At 42.0% G+C, this 26,025-nt stretch overlaps 1 protein-coding gene across 2 annotated transcripts in view; it reads left to right on the plus strand.

Annotated features, from left to right (window-relative positions):
* fibcd1b (fibrinogen C domain containing 1b) overlaps positions 1–26,025 on the plus strand; it is a 116,194-nt gene that overhangs the window by 53,773 nt on the left and 36,396 nt on the right. For both annotated transcript variants that reach the window (XM_047570483.1, XM_047570484.1), the window contains 2 exons: positions 1,460–1,596; positions 20,805–20,901. In XM_047570483.1, coding sequence (XP_047426439.1) covers positions 1,460–1,596; positions 20,805–20,901 — 234 coding nt within the window. The remainder of the gene's footprint in view (positions 1–1,459; positions 1,597–20,804; positions 20,902–26,025) is intronic.

Raw genomic sequence — 26,025 nt, forward strand, 5'->3', positions numbered from 1 at the left:
GTGAAATAGGTAAAAGTATTTTTATTCCATAGAGATACAAAATAAAACCATAAATAAATATAAAAGTTGTTGTGCCATTTGTAAAGATTTAGGCATCATTCATTCATGGATGGATGGATGGCTGGATGGATGGATGGATTTAAGTCGCTGTGTCAATTTGAAACTGCTATCTAGGTGGCAAGATGGCCACTAAAGAAATTAAGAAAGACACTGAAGACCTAAACGACGATGTGAAACGAACTGACAAACGATCAGCAGCGTACTATTACAATAAATCTGATGAATGAAATTAAAGAACAGAACGAGGAACAAAAGAATAAGTTCACACTCAACCAGATGTTTGGAAACCTAAAACGACTAAACATTTGTTACAAACTAACGCGGATCCACCACATAGGCGAACCTGGTGACAAATGTGGACCTGGAACATGAGTGCAGTGAATATACAAGGTCCTTGGGTTTTTTTTTTTTTATTTCCTGTAGTGTAGTGTGTTTTCTGTAAACCGAAAAACTTTAAAAGTCCTTGTTGTGGAGCGCTCGGGTTTTAATTCACGACGATAGTCCCTTTTATGAAACATCCCAGATAGTTTCCTGTGACAAAGGCGAGATCGAAACGCTACCATTTATGTAAGACGATGATGAAAGCCGGAGCTTAATAATTGAGGCTTTCACGGAGAAGTGGAAAAGCTTCGGGGAGAGAAAACATTCTGTACCGTGTAGCGACTATGAAGGAAGAAGAAGAAGATGGAAAAAAATAAAGTAAAACTCTTGCATGGCCCTGTTTTAAATTCAGGGGTTTGACCCGGTGAAGGCTGGCATGCATAATCTACGACACTGTCCTCATCACAGAGCTCCTCTCCGGCTTCCTGGGGAATAGATTCGGCATCCCTTGTGTAAGATGGGTTTCTCAGTCGCAGACAAGGGCGCTGCTGTTCTGCTCTGCTGTAGCTTACAAGCTCCCTCTGTCACTTACCCTCCTCACTAACTCTTCATGAATTCTCACTGTTATACACTCACTCCAGCCTTTCCGTCTCTCCATCTGCATTATCTAACTCAAATAAGATTCTCCTCTAACTTCCTTATTATGTCTGTTGTTTTGCAGTGTGTCTGCACTCCACTCTCATTCCCTTCTGTCTTCATTTCGACCCACTTGCCCCTCCCACCCCCTCTCTATCTTTATCTTTGCCGCACTGACATTATTGTCCCACGGTGTCATCCATCACCCTCCCATCCATCTAATCGTCTATCTCTTCGGCCTTGCCTCCCAAAACAGCTACTCTCGAGCGTGAGCTAACTCTTTCGGGTAAATTCTGACCAAAAAAAATACGAAAATAAAAAAGTTCCTTCACATTTTCTGTACCCGTGTGCCCGTGAAAAGGAGGACGGCAGTGTGTAACGAGCTTCGCCTTTGCAAACCTAATTCCTGCTTTAACGTCTCCCGACTCTCACGTGTCCCCAGGCTCGCGTCCCCGTGACTGCGGTGATCTGTACGCCAGTGGTCAGAGGGAAGACGGCATCTACTCCGTGTTTCCAGTTCACCACCCCGCGGGCTTCCAGGTCTACTGTGACATGACCACGGACGGAGGAGGCTGGACGGTGAGTCAGAGGAGCACGCAGACGCACAGAGCGCTCAAGCTCAAAATAGAAACATTTACAGAAAGGTGAACGTAAAGAAATGTGCTTTTCTGCACTAAATATACTCCAAAACAGAGACAACCAACTTTCCAGCTGCAACTTTACCACTACACAATGTTATATATTGGTTATTTTATTTTCTTGAGCACCTGCTCCGACCACACTTGCGACAACTTAAGAGTCTCACGCGGCAATCCGCCGCCGGTTTCATCACAGAAGAAGATCTTAAGTGCAAGTTTGAAGTGGACCTTTTTGAAAATGTTTTTCTTTGTGCTGAAATAAAAGCGAGCGAGAGAGAGAGAAAAAAAAAGAGCAAAGCACAAGAAAGTCGGGAAAAAACTGCACAGAGAGAGACGCGAACAATGAATCACGGTGGCACTTTTTTTTTTGTTTAGCGTGCTAAGTAAATGGTGCCATTACAGCGGGAGTTGAGATTCAAAAACCCTCCGTTATCCAATTTGTCTGCTGATGCCGAGATGTCATTCCAGATATAAAGATGCTATGATTTGTAGCGCAGAACGTGAAAGATGAAATGCGAAGCCGGCGCATTAAAATACAGCTTCTGTCTTTTTTTTTGCGTGGACCGATTCGTCATTCCGCTTCAAAAACGCATAAAGAAACGGCATTACATTCGACGCGTCCCCTGACCTGTTTACGCGTCGTAAATCACGCACTCCAGTCGCGATAATTTCTTTTAAAGAGTTCAAAAAAATAAAAAAATAGACATTTAGAGTGTCTTAAGTTTCTTTTTTTTCCCAGTCTGATCAAACATCTTTCAGTCGTCTGGCCTTTCTAAAGTAAACATTACTGTTTAAGCGAGACTGGATACTGGAAGCACTGTGTCTTATGGGAATGAGAGACAGCGAGGTGAACAAACACTGACATTGAGCTGTTTGAAGATATATTTGGAAGTGGAGTTTAGATGTGTTTTAGCGTGCGCACACACACACACACACACGCACACCATCTCCCTGGTTAGATCCATTTATTTCCCTGTGCTCAGAAGTGTACCGTAACACTCCTCGGGGAAAGCAGAGCAGTTCTTAAGAGAGAACTAAGGCCTTGTAACACTTAAAGAGTTTTCAAATTTCAGCTACATAAATCTATCACAAGCTGTGGTTTTTTTTTTTTTTTTTTTTTAGATTTTCTCTCTTTACAGGTTGTGATATATCTCAGTAATACATCCAGGGGCCTATTTTGGAAGCTGTCTGAACTTATGCTTTTCAGTGCGAACTGCATAAGAAGAAGCATACTGAAGGGAATGCGTTAATCTTTTTCCATTTTGTTGGATGACGTCAACATTTTGATGGATACTTTGAAATGTCTTGTGCGGTTTGTACCTACGTGAACAGGAACAAGCACAAACACACATACTGTACACCGACCTTCTGGGAGTGGCCACTAGCATCACAGAATCTGCACATCACAGAACGAACAAAATGACATCATTTTGTTCATGCTGACATGCTCATCTCATCTCCTACTACTGCTTAATCCTCACTAGGGGTTGCACTAGGGTTTGCTGGATCCGATCCGAGCTATCATCGGTCGAGAAGGTGGGGTACACCTGGACAGGTTGCCAGCCCATCGCAGGGCTAACACAGAGACACATATATACAAACAACCATTGTCAGCCCCTCTAGTCACTCAAAGCAGCCGCCATTGGTCCATATCAATGACAATGATATCAGCTGTCTGTAGGGGGCCCCCTTCCAGCTCGGGGCTCCAGCTCCACTTGTGACGGCCCTGTTCTACAGAACGAGCCAGACGTTTGACAAATGCACCAGCTTAGGCTACACTCCCCCGTCTACTCCCCACGGTACTTTACAGGAGCCTTTTCAGATGGACATTTAAGACAACTTCGGAGAACGTGTCAAAAAGTTCTGAAAGAGTAAAGCTGTCCCAGTGTTTTCCAGGTAAATTATTTCTCTGATCTGACTTTGTCTGAAAATGTCTGTCTCGTCGTCTATTTCATCGAGGTTTCTTTGCAGAAAACAGCGACTCTACAGCTTCTCATGAGCTTTCGTCATGTAGGAAAACCATACGTGATCCTTCAGGTACCCACATTGGACCAAACCAAGTGTTACTAAAACATCAATTGACTCAATTTTGGAATCTTAACATTGACAAATTAAAAAAACTCTATCATCAACTAGACATAATGTCTGTCTCGCTTCCTTTTTTTAACAAAACGTTGCGAGCTGCATAAAAAGTACGCCACATCCGTACAGGTATAAATAAGTCTACCGCGTTTAGATGTTGACAGCATTTTGACGGATATTTAAAAAAAACTCTAGTTTGTGTCTGAAATGGAAATGTTAGGAAGGCGTGAAGACGTCTCCACATTTCCAATAAGAATGATTTCTCTGATGTATAAACAACTTTGCCAGCCATCTTTGGCTGCAGATATATTTTTGTAATTTCCACAGCGTTTAGCTGTTTATGTCGGCACAAGCAGCAGCAGCAGCAGCAGCAGCAGCAGCAGCAGCAGCAACACAGCTACGGTAACTACGTGCACTGACAACCCTTCAAAATAAAAAAAAAAAAAGATGCAGGATCACTGCAAATATGCTGTAAAGTACTGCATTATCCTACAATGGCGTGATTACCCCCGCCTTAGTTTACCCTGCGCCTCCACTACAAACAAATAGCGCGTATCGAACTCCGGGCTCAAGTTAATCGACATGACAGTGAATTGCTCGCGTGTGCGCGTGTGCACTTGTAAATCGGTGACTAACTGCGTGAGATAGGCAAGGTCGTACCCTCCTATCATCAAATAAAGCGGGACTGTCAGAGTGACAGAGTGCTTAGCGCAGCATGATGGAACAGGGCTGCATACCGGCCTGTCAGTGGGTGAACGCTTATGCGCGAGTCTGCCTATGCATGGATTCGTGCTTGGGGCGAAGCGAGGGCACCTACGCAGAAATAACTCGCGAGTGTCAAACCCACCCTCCCCGTTTTTTTTTTTTTTTTTTTTTCTTTTTCAAAAGACGCGCGGGTGCCAAGTGTACTTCTTGTACGGCGTCCTCGTAAAGGGATTTACAAATCAGCTCGGATTGGAGCGATAAGTTAGCTGATCCTGCCTGGTGTTGAGCTGATTGTGATATCGCTTGAGCCTCATTAAGAGATCATCATGCCGCGATCCAGCAGGGACAGGTAGGGGGAGACGAGACGCAGGGAGAGCCGCGGTGGCTTACTGTCTGTCTGACTCCTGAGCTTAAATAAGGAATGAGCCATATGCCGCCGCCTCATTAGCATACTTTGACATACTGTAGCGCCGTCGCAGAGACTGCAGCAGACAGGCTGAGAGATTATTTAGGAGAGGGAGGGAACGGGGGAGAGAGCGGAGACGAAGAAGAAGAAGAAGAAGAGGAAGAGAGACTACTTGATGAAAACATCAGCATATCATAGGGAATTAGAGGGAAGATGACAAGATTAAAAAACACACAATGGATGAGTATTAGTTTATTTTTCTTGGCCGTACTTTTGAAACACTTCAGGCGCAGCCCCAGGAGTAAAATCACTCTGCTCGGTTGTATCCGCAGCAGAAAGGCGTCCCTTGGAGTGTTGGATATAATGCAGCTGTCTTAAGTAAAGGTGACAAGAAGAAACCACTGCTCTAGATTTATATGTCAATCAGCAGAACTGTAACATCAGTCAGCGATGACCTTTAGGGAGATATTTTTTTTTTTATATGTCTGCGCTCAAAAGACAGCTTCCAAATTCACTTCCGGAGATCACCAAGCGAATCGCTACTGCACAAGAAACAGTTTAACCTGGAGAGTCTGGGCTTCACTGTAGGGGTGGAGCTGGAGTGAAATACAGTATTCGGAAAAAAGTGCAAATACTTATTTCACACAAATACTTTTAGAATTATTTATATTCGAGAAGAAGAAAAACATCCTGGATTGAGTGACGTTGAGGAGTCAGGGTGAAAAGTCTGGAGGCTGTGACTGGACAAAACACGACTTAACTGCATCACTAGTTTTGTCAAATAGATTCAGTTTTTTACCTTAACTGGGCTGTGGAGGCAGCAAATAACTAGACCTGGAGATCATTCTGTTACGTTACATTCGTATTGAGACGTCTGCGGTCAGGTTCTCTCACGTTAGCATTCGACTTAGGTATCATTTATTAGCTCAGTAATTCAGACTATTGTCTATTGGTAATGGTACATGGAAAATGGTCTACCTATTGGTACTCAAAATCCACCAAATCATCATCACAGTCATGTTCTGCCCCTTCAACTCAGCCTAAATCACCTCTATTAGCTGCACTTAATGGAAAACATCAACCAATAGTGCATATACATCCATAATTATTATACTGGCTAATTAAAAAACAACTTTATTACTCTTACATATCCTAAATTAGAAGTGTAAGTAAAAAAAATACAAATACAGCATGCTTTGCGCTCCCCTACTTCATTGTCTTAACATCCAACTGGAATCCAATGCAATAGTTTTCCATAATGTCGTGCGTGACTCCAATCAATGCTTTCAAAGGAGGTTGGGATTTCACCTCGTTGCCCATACTATAAATTTCAGAATGTGTAAGGGGCAGAATGTGTGAGGTCTAAGCAGCCGTGGGGTGCAGTCGAGTGGAGGGATAAAAAAAAAGGACAAATCTACATTAATGAGCCTGGCTTGCTGAGTTTTCTTTACTGTATAGATATAAGATATAGCATACGATATACAATTCACATGGGGGAAGATGCCCTTATGATCATTCATGAATCGAGGAGATGCAAAGCTCTGTTTAGCTGTTGCTCTTGAGAACACAGTGCCAGGTTTTTATGGCATCCCCTTGTGCCAGATCGCATTTATTTCACTATTAAATAGTGTTTGCTTTAGGCGGCTGCACATTATCTCAGCATGGACTCGGTACATACCATAAAATGTGGTAAACATAGCAATTTGTTTACCACATTTCCCACAATTTTGGAACATCACACTTACAGAACGTATTATGATATGTGTTTGTGTTGTGGAAATTTAACAAAAGATTTTGTTTTCCGCGCTAAAGTGATTCAATAAGAAAAGGTGACCACGGCTTTGTTCATCTTATCTTAACATTTTGAACAACTCTCCGTGTTTCTGGACCCTCCTGGAAACTCATCACGTCACCAAACAGGAAAAAGAAAGAATGAATTTAGGGGCTAACGTTTTATCATCGAGTTCTCTGGGATCCCACTGAAAAATCTCAAAGACAGTATATACTGTAACTACATCTAGAAATTGCATTAGGCAGCATTCAGCAAGACTTCTACAAAAAAAAACATAAATTTCTGCATGCAGTAAATGTGTGCTCACATGTGCTTACAGACCACTTAGACACAAATACTAAAATATGAACACACATGCACGCAAGCCCCCCCTCCAAAGTAATCCTTTGGGCCCTGGTTCTGCCCATTTCAGCAAATGGAGATTTCAAATACCATTTAAATACAGTCTTACGGCTTAAGGGTAATGTCTTCTATTATTACTATTTTATTTGTTAAAAGGAAGGGACTAAAAATGACCACGGCATAAATAATGAACGAGAGTATCGGAGTGCAGTGAGGGCCTGCATTATCAAATGGTGCTTTTATCAGAAGCACTGCAATCACACTCAAATATTCAATCCAGCTAAGAACCGAAATGTAAAAGGTTCAGATTGAATATGTACGATTGTGCGGATGTTGTACCACTCCTTTAGAGGCTCGGAGTGGCTTTTGAGCATTTTGGAGTGTACACTACAGGTTTTCAGGATCTCCGTCCGACTCAGAGGTTCTTCAATATTTCATCTCGATTGGTTTGAAAAATAAATAAATACACAAAATAAAAAAAGCAAATCCAGAAATGGACGCGTGGGCAGTTGCCTGTCTTATCTATAAATGTTTTGTGAGGCTGGAAATATGAAAACTTAAGAAAACTTTTATTTGTTTCCTCAAAATAAGTAACTGTTTACTTAATATTTATTACCAGTGCATTTGGGGTTCGGGGAGAGAGCATGAGATGTTTGAAGGAGGCATTATCACAGGTAGTGTCAGACATGTCCTTTAGGATATTAGCGCCATTAGCTGGGGTTGGGTAGGGGGTTATGCGGGGAAAGGTTCGACAGCTGCACCATTCAATGTCACATTTCCTCTCAGAAACAGAAATAGCACTGCAGGGGTTGTTGCTGTGTGATGTTTTATAAGCAATTATATTACTTCATACTTTCACATGCAAATGACACGCACACACACACACCCCTTTGCTAACACTGCTAGCTAATGGCTAACCCGGTGTTAGCTAACGACTAACAAGCGTTTGCTCCTTAAGCTAACGTTACGTAGAGGAAAAAACACATCTCTGCTCACTTTAAATTGCAGCCATTTGCAAACGTTTGCTTGAAATTAAATATGAATCAAGTATTTTAAAAACTTGCTTGCTAAAACAAGGGCCGACACTTGCTTAAACAACTTGCTAACTTTAGTTTCACATAAAAAAGTAATTTGAAGCCACTTACTATTGTTAATTCCAAATTACATCAAGAGTCTCCAGTTACTTTACTTATTAATTGCTACAACAATATAAAACCCCAAAGACTGTAGTAATTAACCAACTATATCACTAACATTAACTTAAATCTTAAGTCCAGTCTCCCACTTTTTTTTTCCAGTTTCTTCTTTTGCGGAGCTGGTTTGTTGATGGGATTTACCCAGAATTCATTACATAAGGGAGCAGCTGGAGCAGAGTAAATACAATGATAAATTGTGTTGTTGGGGTCTTCATGAGAAGATTTGTTGAGCAACTTACATATATGACTAAATGACTTGTATTTCGCACAAATGTAGATGAATTCAAAACATAATATGTTCATGCCGAGAGATAAACTTTGTTTTTTATTGTTATTATCACAAGTTTAATTTCGTCAAAATTACATATTCTTGGATTGACTTTTTTCAATGTGAAATCTATGGTGCCCATGAGTGATTGTTCATATTTGCACATATTTTTGAACATGGTCCGTTGTGAATATACCATATGGCCCCGCTATCCGTGGCGATTCCCAGATTTTTTTTTTAGGATCTCGCAGTGGTGCCATTTCCAATTTTCCAAATCACCCAGTCTGAAAAGGCTTGACACCGCAGAGGCCTACAGCAGTAACATTTACCAATTTCAGATTTTCTCTGTGTTACATGAGCAGGCACACAAATAGAACTCCATTATACATTTTATCCCCCAGTAAAACCTTAAGCGGACTGCTCTATTCCTTACCTATAAAAAGGAGAAACACATCTCTGTATAAACCGGTGTTTATTTCCATGGAATTTTATGCAGATATGCTCACTGCCATTCCTTCTCCCAAAAAACCATCTGGGCAAAATGTACTTTGTGGACAAATTTTGTACACGGTGCTCAGGCAATATAAATCCTTTAACATCTCTCCCAAATCTAGAAAGTTACGCTGACCTGCTGGGGAATCTGTGTTCTCCCTGTGCCTGCATTTCTCCAAGTGTTCTGGTTTCCTCAAATACATGCACTAAATTGGTGTGCATGTGAGTGTAGATGGTAATTTGTCTGTGTTAGCCCCGTGAAGGACTGGTGACCTCTTGCCTAAAGCCAGCTGGGTTTGGCTCAGCCTATTGCAGGATAAGGTAAAATAAATAAAGGATGGATGAATGTGTTCCATCCAAGCATGCAGATGTTAGCGTAGCATGGTGACGTGGTTTAAGTATTACACCTGCAAATCAGCATCAAATAGTTGTACATCTCTATGGCGTTCAGGTTTTGTGTATGATCGTGTTGCTGTTACTCCTCTGTCCATCACCGCCCAAACTATTTGTTTTTGGCGCAGAAAATCTTTGGTGATCAGTATCCAACGGACTAAATTCAAACCAGGATTCCCCCATAAACACTGTGTGGGCGGGGCATGTTTGGGCTGGTTTCCAAGCTGCAAATATCCCACTATTAATCGTGGACGCCCGTTTCATCTGTTTTTATCTCGGCACATCGCTAAGTCCACAGAGTCTTGTATTACCCTGGGTCTTTGCCCAAGCATATATTTTAAAAGTATGTTTACAAGATTTAGCAGAAATCTACCTGTGTTAACCCAGTTTCCGTTAATCCCTTGACTGAAAAAAACAACAACAAGATTTCCTGTTTATGTGGTTTCAGAAATCAGGTTACAAGCAAAAGTCAAGAATAATCTTTTCGCTTAAGTACATGTAAATGCAGACATTATATTTGCGTGCGTGCGAGAGGGCGAGACGGAGAGAGAAATAGTGTTTGTGCATTGTGTTTCCCCTTCTGTTCCCATTTGCTGCTGCAGTGTTCGGAGCACATCTGTCTTTCTGATAGGATTATAAAACATTCACCAGCAGATGTTTGCAGTCCTCTTTTGAAGATCAGCAATTGTGCAGACTGCTGTGGATTTACGAGCGCTCTCAGCATACAGTGTTGAATTTGTCACCGTATCATCAATATTCTTAACAATGTAATCAAATTGTAAGCCGCTCCTCTGCCGGTCTGTTCAAATCCGTCTTGAGTCTATGAATGAACCGTACCAGGCTGATTTTATTAGCCCCGGAGTTCACTTTTTTTTTAATCTCCCGTGTGTTTCCATCCTGCACATATATTTCTCATCATTTCTGCACTTCAACAAAGCACATCTATATAATTCACTTCCCATCTTATGGCTGATGTGCTAATCCGTTTCTGAATATGATACCAATTACCTTCAAGTAGTCTAGTATAGAGTATCAGCAAGTGACATCTGTTGCCAAAGCACCAAACACATAAACATGCGCCAAGAGCTAACAAGCTATTGGCACATTTCCTTTTTTTTTTTTTTCTTTTTTCTTTCCAACCAGTCAGATGCCAGATTGTAAATCTCCCCGAATCAGCTTTGGAGTGCTTGTGTTGACTCTTCCCGGTGTTCTGGTCCGTCAGTCGGGGTGTCCGTCTGTGTGCGCCGCAGGCTGCCAGAAGTTGACAGAAAGCCTGCTGAAGAGCTTAAAATCAGCTTGTTAAGTAGCCTTCATCTACTGTGGAGATTATCAGGATCTTAATGTGATCATGCCGGCACAATGGCCCCCAGAACAAGTGTCGGGTGACACGGTCGTTAAGGATTGGAGATTGGCGTGTTAACACTATTCGGCCACTTTGCCAGATTTCCGTGATTGCGGGTTAAAATGGTTCAATGAGCCGTGTTCAATTTGCAGCTTGGTTTATATTGGATGTAATAACTTCCACGGCAGATGTTGGTCTTTTTTTGTTTTTTGGAAGCTGCGATCAGTTGCAGCCCTTTTAAGACAACACTCACTTTTCTAATGTAGAGATGAGACAATCGCAAACGAACCGAAACTGTTGAACAGACAAGACAGTGTAAGCGATGGAGATGGCGTAGTGGTGATCCTGGTTTCATTCCTGGTCAGCACAAAGGTGTTTACCGAAATGAAATAAAGCATCTGTCTATCTAGAATCTATATTTTGAGTATAGACGGACGCAGATATCCCACAAAGAGATTGTGTTGTTGGGAAATCTCTGAATGATCTAAATCTTATCCTATCACAGCGTCACATATTATCCCCATCTCTATTCTAGAGCGCAGGTCTGCGACCCCTAGGTGGTCCACGGAGGTACTGCAGGGGGGTCGCGTAATCTTCGGTTGATTAGACATTTTTTTTTTGTTTTTTTAGATACACATCCAACGGATTTTAGTAAAGGGATAAATGGAGGCAGATAACGTTATTTTTCAGTCAGCACTTCACTCATTCAGCGATTCAGGAACTGCCTCGACAGCGCCACCTTGGTCGAGACCTGCCACTCTAAGCCTCCTGCACCACAGTAGGACACGCCCCTATGGCTGCTGAGCCAATCACGAGGCCGCATATTACGCAGAATTGGTAAATTAAAATTTGAATCTGTCAGTTGTGTACACCAGTCAGTTATATTTATGTTTATGGCCACCCTACTGTTTACACATGTTTGAAGTTAAATGAATATTTCAATCTTGAATAGCTTTATACTGAATACAAAATGATGATAATAAAAATGTATATTTATAAATAGCACTAGGTAGAGTTTAACATAGAGCCCATAGAGTCGGTAGGAGGTTCCTACTTAATCTCTCATCAGTTTGGCCTGAAAAACGTTGAAGACCCCTGTTCTGAAGAGCTGTCACAGAGTCCTCTTGACTGAAGACAAGAGACTTTTCAGTGTCTAATATTTAGTTTGCGGTGACTCGCTGACGCAGACACCCTGACAGAACACGTTAGCGCAGCACCCACAGCAGCCCCCACTCAAAGGTACTTTCATTCATCCATGCGGCCTCTCTGCCTTTGTGCCGTACGAGACTCTGCCTCAAAGTGATAGTGCTCCGCCGATGGTTGACAAAAGAGTTTTATTAGCAAGCGCACGTAGCCGGAGTCAGGGTGCACACTCTGAAGGCTGAAACCATGAAAGCAAACAAAAATAAAAACGTGATCATTCTCCGTCGGCTGCAGGCCGGTAATCACACTTTGAGCACACACGCAATTATAAAGAGAAATAATCAGTGCAAAGTCATACACGAAATGCAACTTTAATGCACTTAATTTAAGCACAGCGAAAAAATGACTACAATTTCGCAGGGAATTGCACAAAGCTATTTAATAGTTGCACATTAGCTCTGCAAACTTGGAAACTTTAACACCAGAGAATTGATTTCGGTGTAATGTTTACCCAGTATAATGTAGAATATGGAGCTAATGGAGCAGTAACACGGACTGCTGAGCTGGAACAAATAAACATATTCCCTTCCTGTATTAACAGTTTTATTTGAACGTGTTGTCTTACAGTAAATACAGTATGTGCTCCTGCAAAAAAAAAAAAAAAGTTATATATACATATATATGGGTAAAAATTGGGGTCTATGCCTTTGGTGCATGTAAAACATCTTTAACATCCTAAGAGCTCCAAGGAAAGTACAAGGAAGTACAACAACATGATGAAAGACTGATGGAGAGTGCAACTGCTCTGAAATCAGAAGCCGGGATGAAGTTGAGCACGGAAGAATACGCCGATCAGCCACAACATTAAAACCACTGACAGGAGAAGTTTAGTGTCTTGTGACAATACAGTGTTCAGCTGGGAACCTTTTGGACCTGGTGTTCTTGTAGATGTTACTTGGACGTGTAGCACCCACCTAGACCGGACCAGGCCCCCCCACCCCACCCCACCCCACCCCATACCGACGACACAGTCATCCCCAGAAAGATGCAGCCTGACACAAATACAGTTTAGAAACAACTTAAAAAAACATGAAAAACAGCAAAAGCAGTAAAATATTACTGTTATTTTTTAAACTAAATAATAAATTGTAGCATGTTCACTTATACTATACTATGTCTCAGCTTTTGCTTCCCCAGGAGATACTGTTTCCATGATGAAGTCCATCTGCAAAATTTAACAGCACATCCATAGAACTGTGCTGCGTTCCACTGGTCATTAATGTTGAATAAGCAAAGACTGTAGTCGCCATGTATATTTCCACTACAGCTTTTGGAAGGTTGCGCGCTTTCTTTACAAGGTGCGTATGAACCGCCGCATCCTCATGCAGCCCTGTGATAAAATGGCCGCTGCGTCACAACAACTGCAGCCCCTCGGTCTGTGGACGGCCTGAGCATCGCCGGCCCCGCACCAGTCAGCTTCTGACCTTGACACAAACAACTTTGATGTGAGGTGCAGCCCTCCAGCCAGACACTGTGTACGAGGATTTGTCAGTCGGAATGTTACGCTGCATCCCCGGTGGAAAGCGTGGCTGTGTCTGTGCAGGGCGGCGTGTGGAGATGACATAGCAGCAGAGAAAGACGTTTGCGTCTTCCGGTGCGACGGTAAAAAGGGCACGCATGCACATCTGTAGTCAGATACACTCTGAACTGGATAATTGTCTCTGTTAATATGAAATTTAAACTCCTCCCTGCCACCGTTAATAATCATAATGTAATCGCTCTTCCTCTTCAATCGATCGGGTCACGGGGGGTAAAATATTCTCTGTTATATTTCTGCATTGACTAAATCTGTCACAGTGCGCAGAGTGGACTCTACACCAGGTAGCCTCAGCAATGAATTCTAACTAAATATACACTGTTGCCCATAAAGTTGGAATAAAATATTATTTACCTCTTCTCATGAAATGATTGTGGCAAGGCGATTCATTCTTATTAGATGAAGTGTACTTCTTCTCCAAACCTTATTGATCAGGCTCTTCTAAACGTATAACAGGAGGAAGGCGTCTAAAAAAAAGCTAAATTATTCTGACTTTATGGGCAACAGTTTAAAAAAGGTTTAGTATTTGCAGCAACACAAAAGTTAATGGAGAAATGGCTAATGCAAGACAAGTTAGTCGACACTTTTTAACTGCAATATGCAAAAAGACATGAAGTCAATTCATTTGGAACCGATTTACAGTAAACATTCAGAAACAAGGCAGAACTTGCAGTCTGCATTAGATTGGGAGAGTTCAAATTTGATAAAATGAGAGGGCGGCCAGTGTTTGTTCTCCTTTATTTCTCTGTGTAATGAAATTCTTCTTTTCCCGTCCACCCAAACTCCTAACAATATGAAATCTTAAAAGTAGAATATACAAGAGAGAAAGATGCTTTTTTTTTTTTTTTTACAACTTTCGCTGTCCTACATGACTTTGCAGAACGGATGGAATGGCGACTAATGTCGCAACAATGTCACATCCTGTTTCTATAGCATTAAAATAACTAACTAAAACAAAAATTATCCAAAAAAAAAAGACAAATGCACATTCATTAACTAAAGTGACACAAACCATCGTTGGAAAAAGTGTTTTTAGTTTGGCCCAAGTCCCATCCACTAACACGGAGGAGGTGGAGCTTATGACCTATTCTGCAGCCAGACACCAGGGGGAGCTCTATTTGCTTTGGCTTCACTTTAGAGGAGCAGTTCCGTGTTCGTCTTCACGCGGTCTATGGAAGATACACTCCGGAGGCATTACCTCCCAAACACGTACACATAAAATCTTTCATAGACACACCTAAATAAATAATCGTGTTTTGTACACATATATATATTTTTGGTATTGTTATTTTCACGGAAAGTTCAATGTACCAACCGCCTCAGCAAATGGCAATAAAGACAATTGCGATTCTCAAACATGAGGCTTCTAAGCACATGTACACTCATTTCTGTGTGCGTGACCTTTTTGTGAACATGTTCAGCATTGACACAACCGTACATGCTAAGGTCTAAGCAAGGTCACCCTCTCCAAAAAAAAAAATCGTACTCCTCCTTCCATCCTCCAAATTTCATTACTGGCTTTCCCCTCTGGAAACATGTGAAAGAAAGTGATTGAGTCTCTCTAAGCTCCATGTCTCCTGAGAACACCCACACATATTCTGACCTTCGGGGTCAACATGCAATTAAACATCATAGGGGCTCTCCAGTCTTACAAGGATGCTCGACACGGAGGGAGGCTAGACAGGAGTGTTAAGCCTAATATGAACTGAACTGCTTGTTGGTTAACCTGCTGCTGTAGACGTCCCCTTCATGTGACCAGCGGCCAGATTCCTACCGCGGCGGCGATTCACTCGAGCAGGCAGCAGGCTGATACGTCGGACGACTCAGGATTTCTGTCAGAACACAGCCCCTCAATTTACGGTGCTCGTGAGAAAGGTCACCTAAGACGCAAAAGCCAGCTTCAAGGATGTCTCCTGACCTTTAAAACATGAGATAAAAGAAAATAAAGGACAAAATCTTTCCCTGCATATTTACATGAGGAGTTTCTCTCCTAATGTTTCCTGTGACAAAAAAAAAAAAATAAAGTAAACGAGGTCCGCCTGCGCCAGCTGAACAATGTCAGAGCCGCTATTCATTCTCTCATTTCCATCTTCTATCAGACATCTCTGTCACATGTCGGGAGGCTCTACACTACGCATGAAGCCAGACGGGCTTTAGCCTTTTTCATGGCCGTGATAATGTGAGCGCCTCTTTGTCTCGAAAGGCCACAGATGATCTAAATGGCAATTACAGGCTTGAGATATTATCTGAAATCTTTTCATAAAGACCGCCTGTACTTTGACACATCTCTAGGACTTCCTTTGGTGTAAATGTAAAGGGTGGTTTTTCTGGAGGGGGGAGAGTGGGGGTTGAGGGGACACTCCTCGCAATTTTCTTGCCTCTTAAGCCAACGCTGGTGCCAGGGAGGAGAGATTAACAATTTAGGGGTGAATCAAAAGGAAAGCTTGATTTTTAACATAGTGTTAACTTTGTCGGCCCCATTGTTTCAGTTCGTTTGGCTGTAGAGAGGGGGAGGGGTAAGAGGGAAGGGTAAATGGTGGCATATCATTATAACCACCTTTCCTAATATTGTATAGGTCTAGGCGGGTGCTACATGTCTAAGTAACATCCAAACGAGTGCCAGGTCAGAACTGTTGCAAGATGCTCGATGTTATTCGCTTCTCATGTCAGTGGTCGTAATGTTATGCCTGATCTGTGTACGTGTTTACACACCACCCCTCTCAATCCGATTGCCTCGGCCTTCTGATTGGACCAGTCTCTTCCAACTGAAGAAGTGATTACATGGAACATTTTTGTTCCAGCGTGGCCATCGTTTCAATTATCACTGGAATACTCGTGTCCATGTAAATGTAGCCATTGCTGCCAAATGCTGTTGTCATAACTGCTTCAGTGCCCGTTATATGAGACCCACAACTAGTGCACCCGTTCGCCGACGCAAACAACGGCAAACAGGCTTAAAGCAAAATGTAGGTTAGAATGAAAGGGAGAGGCTAAACTCAGACGAGGCACGGGGGCTCAAAGTGCAGCAGCAATGACGGGCGACGGAGTCCGTGCTCCAGGAGAGTGGAAGTGGCAGGGTTGAATATGTGTTGAAGTATTGATTATGGAACTGGATGCAGCTGATTGAACTCAGCTCTAACTCCGGCCCCACTTATCTCCGCTCCCGCAATTAAACACTCCAGTACGGATAAAGAAAGATTGACTCGCGGGCAGCTGAGGCAGTTTGAGGAGACAGAATGGGATGTAAAGTGAGTGTCCGACGGGCATATGCAGACTCCCTCCCAGTCCTTGAGCGCCCTGCTGACGTAGCAGTAACACGGCGACGGTGGATCGCTTGCAAGGTCAAATTACGCACCCTTTCGCCCCGACTGAACTCAGATACGCCGCACTGTAGATGGGTCAGCGTGCTGTAGAGGGGGCACAGCTGTGAATAATCACATTCATTGTTTAATGTCGATATGTGTGTGTGTTTTCCAAGCCTTGGATTCATGTGACTGGGACGGAAAATCCCTGACGCTGCATTTCATTTAGACCGTCCCCGTCAAGCCGCAGTACCCTTCACAGCACGCAGTAATTAAAAATACATGTTAATACTCTCAATATCACTTACAATGAGAGTTTACAGTTTTAGAAGTGCGCTACAGCTACGGGGCGGCTGCCATCACCGCGCCGGCTTCAGTTGTTGGACACAGTCGGAGTGTGAAAATGAGCCGCACTCCAGCCTTGTGCATGAATGATTGATAACATTATTTACAGTCCACGCGGCGTTTGGACTGTAATGCATTTTTTTTGTACTCTTGAGCTTCCACACATTCATCTAAAATAAATGGTGCGTGCAGCGTTGAAGTGGTTGGGTATCAGCCTTAATTTGGGCTTGTTTACATCAATATTTAAAGAACTGGGCGGCGGACACAGTCATGTTAACACATACTGCCCACATTGCGACGGCTTTCGGAATAGATCGGGACACGGGGACAATGCAGCGCTTCTCGAACGGCCGTGGGATGTCTCACAAAAGAGCTCACACTAGCTGATTGATTGGGAGCCGCTGGTTTGAGGTTTGTCTGTAAATAAAGAAAAGAGAGACGACCGTAGAAGTGAAGATTACAATCATAATGAATCTCAATGGATTCACAGAGTAAGGCTCAAAAACAGGAGGACTTCTCCTGAAAATTGAACTATTTAAAATAACAAAATGAAATAAAAACAGCAAGAGGGCTAAATGAACAGTCCGTGACACAAAGCGTGCTACCTTTTACAATTTAAAGGCCCCATATTATCCAAAATTCACTTTATAAAGGTTTAACACTAATGTGTGTCCCCACATGATGCGTATGAGCCATTTTTTGTCTTCGCAAACACACATGCCAAAGGTTGGAGCAAAGCACGTTCTCTGCTCTGTTGCTTCTGTTGCTTTTACTCCTTTCATCTGAATCTTTCAGGACCGAGTGGATCGATTTTATTTCTGCTGGAAATGTACCAACAAATTTCCCAAAGTTTGCATGTGCACATCCAGCATTTCACGGAGAAATGCTTTAAACATGGGTCCATGCAAAGCAGGCTTCGCTTATATATATATTATATATATATTAAATTTAAAGACTAAGAAAGTGTAAAAGTGTATGGTTTGTTCTCACCATAACAATTACCCTTACAGTTAGCGGAAGCTAGGTGTTAGCTACATGGTAGTGACAACATATACAAACAAAGTAACATATTCAGACACACAATATTTTAAGCTGCAGAGTCCGAACTTCTTCAGGAACTTCTGTTCTAGTTCAAACTGGTGAGGTTGAATGACAGCGTCTTTAACAGCTAGTCTAGTCATAAATCCACCGCAAACATTAGCACATGGTAACGCCAGTTAAAGCCCCATCCTCTCCTGAGAGGGGCGTGGTCAGACACAGCTCATTAGCATTTAAAGGTGCAGACACAGAAGCAGCCTGTTCTCAGTAGAGCTCACTAGAGCCACTTTTTGACAGGTTGAACACACTTTGACGACAATGATGTTGGACCTCTGACTCTTGTTTTAAAAAAAAGTATAATATGGGACCTTTAAAACAAATCTAAACATACCACCAGCCTGACAAAAGAGCCAAACTGGGCAGAATGAACTGCAAAATAACAAATTGCGGTTGTGCTGCAGTTTCAAATCTAAAACTACATATTGTTTTCATGGCATGTATGGCAGAGAAAAATGTAACTCAGATCACTTGTGGTACGACCCAGCTCTGCAAGGGGATGAGGGAAGCAATATGAAACCAGGCTGAATTGTTTTTTGTGACGGTTTATTCTTTTCAGTGAGTATGTGTAACAAACAGAAAGTGCCGTGCTAGGGCTGGACGGAGGGCGCTGATAAAGTAAAGGAATTAGGAAAACAAAAACGAAACGAAACATATAGACATATAAGTCCTATTTTTTAAAAACAAAACTTAAAATAAAAACCTGCTCTCCTTACGATTAATATTCAGAGTGAAAAAAAAAGGTGTCTAAATGTGAAATTCAGCCCTTAGGCAACAAGTTGAACTGCTTAAATATCAGTGTTACAAGTTCTCGCTAACTAAATACTTAAGAAGGTCATTTCTATTAAGAACAAAATAAACAGCTCCGTATAACAGCGTTGGGCAGACGTCAAGTTTCAATTCCATCGCTGAAAAGTGATGCACAACGTTTAGATCGAAGCGCCGTGGTGACAGAAAAAGGGCAGTAACGGTAACAACGTGTAAATGAGCAACACGGGCCTCATGCTAACAGTCACACTGCCATGCTAATTAGTTCTCATGTAACGTAAGGAGTCTGTTTGGTTTCATTTCTGTGTCATCTTAAGAAAACAAATAAGTAAAATCACTGTCATTATTACAGATAACAGGAACACTTCAAAACAAGAACGCCATCTGTGAGTCGTATGCAACAGCGGAAATAAATGTAATAATTGTCTAATGTATAATTGATACGCTCATAGAATAAATGAATCCATAAATATTATTTATATACAGCATGTAAATCAGGTTTCAGAGGCAAAGGAAACAAAAGTCAGCTGCACTACAACAAGTCTAAACAAATTAGGGAGCATGTCAGTTATCTCCTATTTTCCCTGTTAATGGCTCCAGTTAACATGAACTGCCTGTTTCTTCTGTAACTCATATACTGTTGTCTATTTCTTTTCTATTATCCAATGAGGTTGTCCAGATATTATGTGTATATCATTCTAAGATCTAACATTTGCGAAACGACTTCAGTGCACAACTCTCTTAGGAAAATAAAAGTCATAATATCAATAACACATTGAAACACATTTGAAACAATTTCCTTTTCATCTTTATATCTGTGTACTGCCTGCCAGCCACTTAATAAATCTTATAATCTCATAAACGTTATGGGCCTCATGAATCTAGTATGAGTTGGGCTTTAGTTGACAGTCTGAAAAATATACTGTAAAACATATCATTTCTGGAATAAAAGGGGAAAAAAACAACAAATCTGTCTCAGAATTATTGTCCTCTAAAGAAAAATCCCTTCAGTCCCTGAACAGCGCTGATCATGACACGGTAATGATGATTAAGATGATCAGGATGAAGTCCATTATGAGGATGACGATGATTAGGATAAAAATGTTTCCTTTGCTCTGCAGGATGTCTTTGTCTGCGCGGGTGTTAAAAGCAAATAAGGCTTTTTGGTGCCATCTGGTACCTTGTGGTGTGTTTGGGGATTTAGTCATGCTGAATAGAAACTGTCTCAGGGAATTTCCTTTGTTATATCAACATTAACACGGCCTTCCAACGGCGAGCCCTGGACTATTTTCCATCTGCGTGCATTTCCTCATTCCAATTTCCCTTCATTGTCAGCCCCGCGCTTGGCATGTCTGCACTTTTAATGGATGGCGTATTTCATTGGGTGGTACAGATACTGCGCCCCGTGCATGAATTCATCTGCTCTTTCATATATTTCCTTTGTTTCTCATACAGAAATTGTAGCGATAAAAACTCATTGTAACGTCTCCACCCCTTCACTTCATTAAATTTGATGGTACAAAGATAGTTCATCTTTCTCTGTGTATTTAGGATTTTTTTTTACATACATGAAATATCATCTCTTTTCTGGGATTTCAATTAAGTATGTAAATTGCACCACAACTTGATTCAAAGCCATTCTGTATTTTATGCATTCCTTTTATTATCTTCCGACAAATTGTCTTTTTAGTGCGAAGAGCGTTTGCATTATTCATTTGTGAAAGAGCAAGCATTTATGAGTTCATTTGGTTTAGTTCTGGATGAGCTCAGCGGCCGACAGTGGGATTTGGAGTGACTCATCACAAAGAATGATGAAACGCGCCGCGTGAGATGAATCCCGTCTGACCCCTGATCTCTTGTCTTGCCGCCATGACTGTGTAGGTGATTCAGCGCAGGGAGGACGGCTCGGTCAATTTCTTCCGAGGATGGGAGTCTTATCGCGAGGGATTTGGAAAGATCACCGGCGAACACTGGCTCGGTAAGTGGCTCAGCTCTGTGTTTGGCCATGTATGACTCACGCCACGGGAAGTGGATTTTTACTGAGTGTGTCACGTTTTGTCTCGTGACATGGCAAGTATGTGCAAAGGTATTTACATATCATTAACATAAGAGCGCAGTGACACCTGCTATGGCATGAAGTCACGGGCACAACTCTGAAATTCAAAGCAGAAACTGAAAAGAAACTGACGAAAGAGTAGACGCTGATCCTTCGTGTCATCAAGTATTCAGTGATGGCTGTATCACAGGGACAATGAAAACCAAAGCTCAATCAGGGACAATGCATATTGCAGCAAATCCAATTCAAAAAATACCTCTTGAAGGTATACTTTGGGAAAGCTCTCTGCTCGCCATCATCACAACATACGATATTTTTATTTTTCGCAAGGCAAACACACAACAGAGCCTTTTTTTTTAATTTCTTTTTCTTTTCTTTTTTTTTTTTTTAAAGTTCGCTCTCTACTTGAAATTAGTATTTTTCATGGAGAGCTTGTCCAAATCCTTGTCTTTCCTGCTGACAGCATGACACATTAGTCCATGCCTCCCCTCAAATTTGACAGGCAGAGAATGCCAAGAAAAGAATGAATTCAACTGTGAAATTATCAACTTTTCCGAAGCCAAATTTCTCCCCGTCTTCACACAAGTTCTTATTAAATATTTCTTCTTGGGGGATTCGTGTCCATCACGGCCGCTCCTGTGGCTCAAAGTCAAGCGGCTATTTCTGGCGCAGGAGGTTAGACTGCTGTGTGCCGAACGTGGCAGTGGACAAGTTTTTTTTTTTTTTAATTGAACTCATAATTATAAAGTAAACACTGGTTGTCCAGTGTAATGGCCGTGGGATTATGACACCGTCTGCATTTAGATTGTTTCCCAGTTCTTTCCACTATGTGGCTCTGTGTGCCACAAACGTCCTGGGAAATTAAAGGCTTGATTTGACGCACAAAAGGAAGCTTTTCCCGAGCGGCGAAAACGGCGAACCGGGGGAACAACAACTGTGCAAACTCCATCCAAGAAAAGTAAAGTTGTCCTGTGGTTAGATGGTGTTATAAAGGAAGAGTGGTGAGAAACGAGAGTGAACAAGTGAAAGTTCCATTTTCGAAGCCTCCTCAATAATTGTTTAACTGTCTGTAGCCTTCATTTTGGCTCTGAAATCAGGGGTTCTCATTCAGACTCTTGTTTCTGGCTTGGACGGAACCCTAAAACATATACAGGGTACGCACGTGATGTCACGGCAAGCAGAAGTCTCCATGGTGACAGTTGAGCATTGAGATTAGCAGCATTAGTTTGAATCATAGGCTTTAATAGCGTCTAAATTGTAAAGTGTAATTTTAAAAAATGGGGAACAGCTGTGATTGACTGTACCAACAGGTTTGAAAAGAAAAGAGAAGTAACTGGGTCGCTGCATTACAAAGAAACACCTGGAATCCTGGCTCAGATACCTGGTGTTACATATATATATTTTAATGAAGTCATACTTTGAGTTACCTCTTAGGTGTCGTTCTGGAGGGCTGACATATATTGTGGATGTTGCCGTAGCTACAGCCGACAGTTAATATTTCAGTTCCAACAATAACGGCTAACGTTACTTCTCAGTAAATCTCTTAGCGTTAGCATATTTTATTTAGCTACATTTATCATAACTGAAATGACCTAAAACTAACTTAAACTAACTGAAACTGAGGCTAATCCGCTTTTCCACATAATTGTTGAGTCCAGTTTTGCTTAATTTGATCTGATAATCCACATGTCGCCTGGTCTAGCTGTATTTAGGGTTAGGGTTAGGGTTAGGAGTTAGAAGTTTCACCATATATCACCTTATCTTTACTAGGTAAACCTTGATTTGTATGGTGATAATTATCAAATCATTTTCTTTCTCTCTCGCTTTCGAGTGAGCAACCCTCTCCCATCTGTCCACTGCTCCAAAGTGCGCTCACAGAGAACAAAAGACACATGCAAGTACATATACAGTATACATGGACACTGGAGCAAATTTGAAATACAACAGTTTCTTATAAGCCATGTTTTCACTGCCCTGTATGAAATCTCAAGATGGCGCAAGTTTGGTTCCCAAATAGCAGACGGTGGAACACCAACTGTGCAAACCCTACCCCAAAATAGAGAAAGTGTCCTGTAGTCGGAAGAGGGAAAGGAGGAGAAGAACCAGAGTTACCAAGATGGGAGATGGTTGAAAACAGGCAATCAGGTCGTCATTATTCCTACCAGATCAGTGGCGTACTCTGCCTTCATCATAGCACTCAGATTAGTGGTTTGTTTTTTTCTTGCTTTCTACATTATCCAGGCTGATAGCGGTACAGCCGGAGAGGGCAATTACTACCCCTTGTACACCCAGACAACCACAGCAACACGCATTAGTGATTTGTCGCTTTCTTTGAGGTTTATCAGTTCGTCACAGAGCACAGACAGCAGAAAACAAAACCAGTCAGAGGAAGATTTTGCACATGACTGCATGTCGAAGTAGCCGCTATTCAAGCACTTTTAGTCCCGACGCGAATATTCAGGGCTACTCCCACTCACCACATGCCACGCGTACTGTGACTGCAGTGCAATCCGTGGCTAACCGACAAGGGGAAACTGTGATGGTGGCATCCCTCTGAGGCCGTGGAGATGCCTACCAGGGATGATTCACACTTCGGCATCAAACAAAGAGGAAAACAGCTTAGCGGATGACCTTTGTAAACGCCGCCCGTTCAAACAGACTCACCCGAATCATCATCATCGTCATTCATAGGAAAATCAATGAGCTACCAACGAGCTAGCACCCTGGTAAGTTTATCTGTAAACTACCTCATAAGAGTTTGCTCAAGTTGAGGCTGATACAGTGTAGTGGAGCCTGAAGAAGTTTATTTCTGTAAAAAGGCACATTTGGTCATGGCCAAGGTCATGGACTACTACAGCTGAGATACTCTCCTATGAGCAGATTTAAGCTCTCCACACACACACACACACACACACACACACACACACACACACACACACACACACACAGACTCTTGAGGTGCAGTGCTGTAGAAAGGAATAAGTATCTGTGGGCAGCTCAGCTTGCATTCATGCTATATTTTGTAAACTCACAAGTGGTAAAGGATTTGTTCAATTATGTCCCTTTATCGTTTTGAATATAGTCAATTAAAGAAAGTGTTTTTTTATAAAGACTCTGAAGGCATGATTCTTAAGATACACCGATCAGGCATAACATTATGTCCACCTTCCTAATACTGTGTAGGTCTCCCGTGTGCCTTCAAAACAGTTGTGACTCATCAGAGAATGGACACGGACCTTCTCAGGGTGTCCTGTGGTGTCTGGCAACAGAAAGCTGGTAGCGGGGGCCTTTAGGCCCTATGGGTTGAGGGGAGGGGCCTCTATGGATCACGGTAGTCCGAGTGTAGATACTCGATCAGTTTGAGATCTAGTAAATTTGGAGGCCAAGTCCATGCTTTTCTGAGTTGTTCCTAAACCGTTTTTTTTTCTTTTTTCAGTGTGGGGCTACATCCTGCTTGAGATGGTTGCTACCATCATCAAGGAGTGTCATTACTATGGGGTGGGGGTGCCCGGTCTGGTCTAGGCGGGTGGTACTTGTGCAAGTAACATCTACATGAATCACAGGTCTAGAAGTCCCCCATCAGAACATTGAATTGTCACAAGACGGTCATTGTTATTTACTTTACTACTGTCAGTGGTTTTAATGTTGTGGCTGATCAAAATACATCCTGAACCCCTCCAACTTTGTGCTAATTTACAAATTTATAAAATTGCAGTGGATCAGTTGTACGCATTGCTTGAGTAAGAGAAGCACAACATGGATGACCACGTTTACCTTTTCCATGAAGAGTAGCTGGGGGAAGGCTGCACCCTCCTCCTCCAACTCCTCATTAATGTAACTAACCTTAAAATATGTGGGATGATTGTGCCCGACACTAATTGATCGACTGATGTTGCTGTGATGAAAACAAAATGCTGATTGTCGCTTGATTTCTGTGTTAAAACACCATGTGTTTGCAGGATTTGGCAATGGCCATTCCATTGTGTTTCTGGCAAAGTTAGGCAGAAATGGAATTTTAGTAATCACAGTTAGGGCTTTAGTACTGTATAACCACCTGTAGCTATGAATCGTTGTCATTTTGTTAGCTTAGAACGGGACACAAGAAGCTTGTCCTCTTCCATTAGCTCACCATGTTTCCACAATAGTTTGGATCAGGTAAATCAAACCAAGTGATGGCAGTTGTAGGTTTTCCCTTCACACTTAGTAAGGGAGGACATTTTTGTGTAATTGCAGTTTGCAACCTCACCAATAGATGGCACTAAATTTGACACAGTGATCCTTTAATATGCCAAGCATCATGCCTGCTCTAGAAATCTGCACCACCTACATGTAAGAAGGCAAGGGTACTGTAGAATTTCAAAACTGTGCCACCTACTAGTGCCACCTACAGGCAGAGAATGTTAAAGGTTCACTTTTGTCGTTTGTGGCTGTCATATACATTTTGCTAACATTAAAACTAGAGTTAATACTATATTCTGTTCGAATAAAACCATGCCTGCATCCCAAAAACAAATGTTTGATTTATTTAATATGTCATAGTAACGATGTCATTAACAATTGACATTATGTGCAAAGGTCGGACGGCAGATGAAGAACATGGTGCATGGTTTTAGGCATTTTACCACCATCTGTTTACCAGCACAGGGATCCTGTATATATGGTTTAGAGCGTTTGCAGAGTTTATGTGAATTAATGGAGATCTGAGTCTCTTTGCGGACCTGAGGCCATTACAGAGGGCAGCCCATAATAATAATGAAAAAAAACGTGGTTAGAGTGCCAGCTAGATGTCCCCATGGTGCACTGTGGAAACACGATGGGAATATGGAAAGCTCTAGATTTAGCCGACTTGAATTTGAATGAGCCAGCAGGCTACTTTGAACCTTTCAGAATACCCTTGCTCTTTCAGATTGTGCTGTTGTCTGGTCCCCCCACCCCCACCATCATCGATTACCCTCAGGGCAAAAATGAAAAATGGATTCACGTTTGCCTGTAGCCTAGAAAGTAATTCATTGCAGCTACTTCCTTCAGACCAATATTGCTCACTCC

Source organism: Mugil cephalus, chromosome 19, assembly GCF_022458985.1.
Source record: "Mugil cephalus isolate CIBA_MC_2020 chromosome 19, CIBA_Mcephalus_1.1, whole genome shotgun sequence".
Lineage (NCBI taxonomy): Eukaryota > Metazoa > Chordata > Actinopteri > Mugiliformes > Mugilidae > Mugil > Mugil cephalus.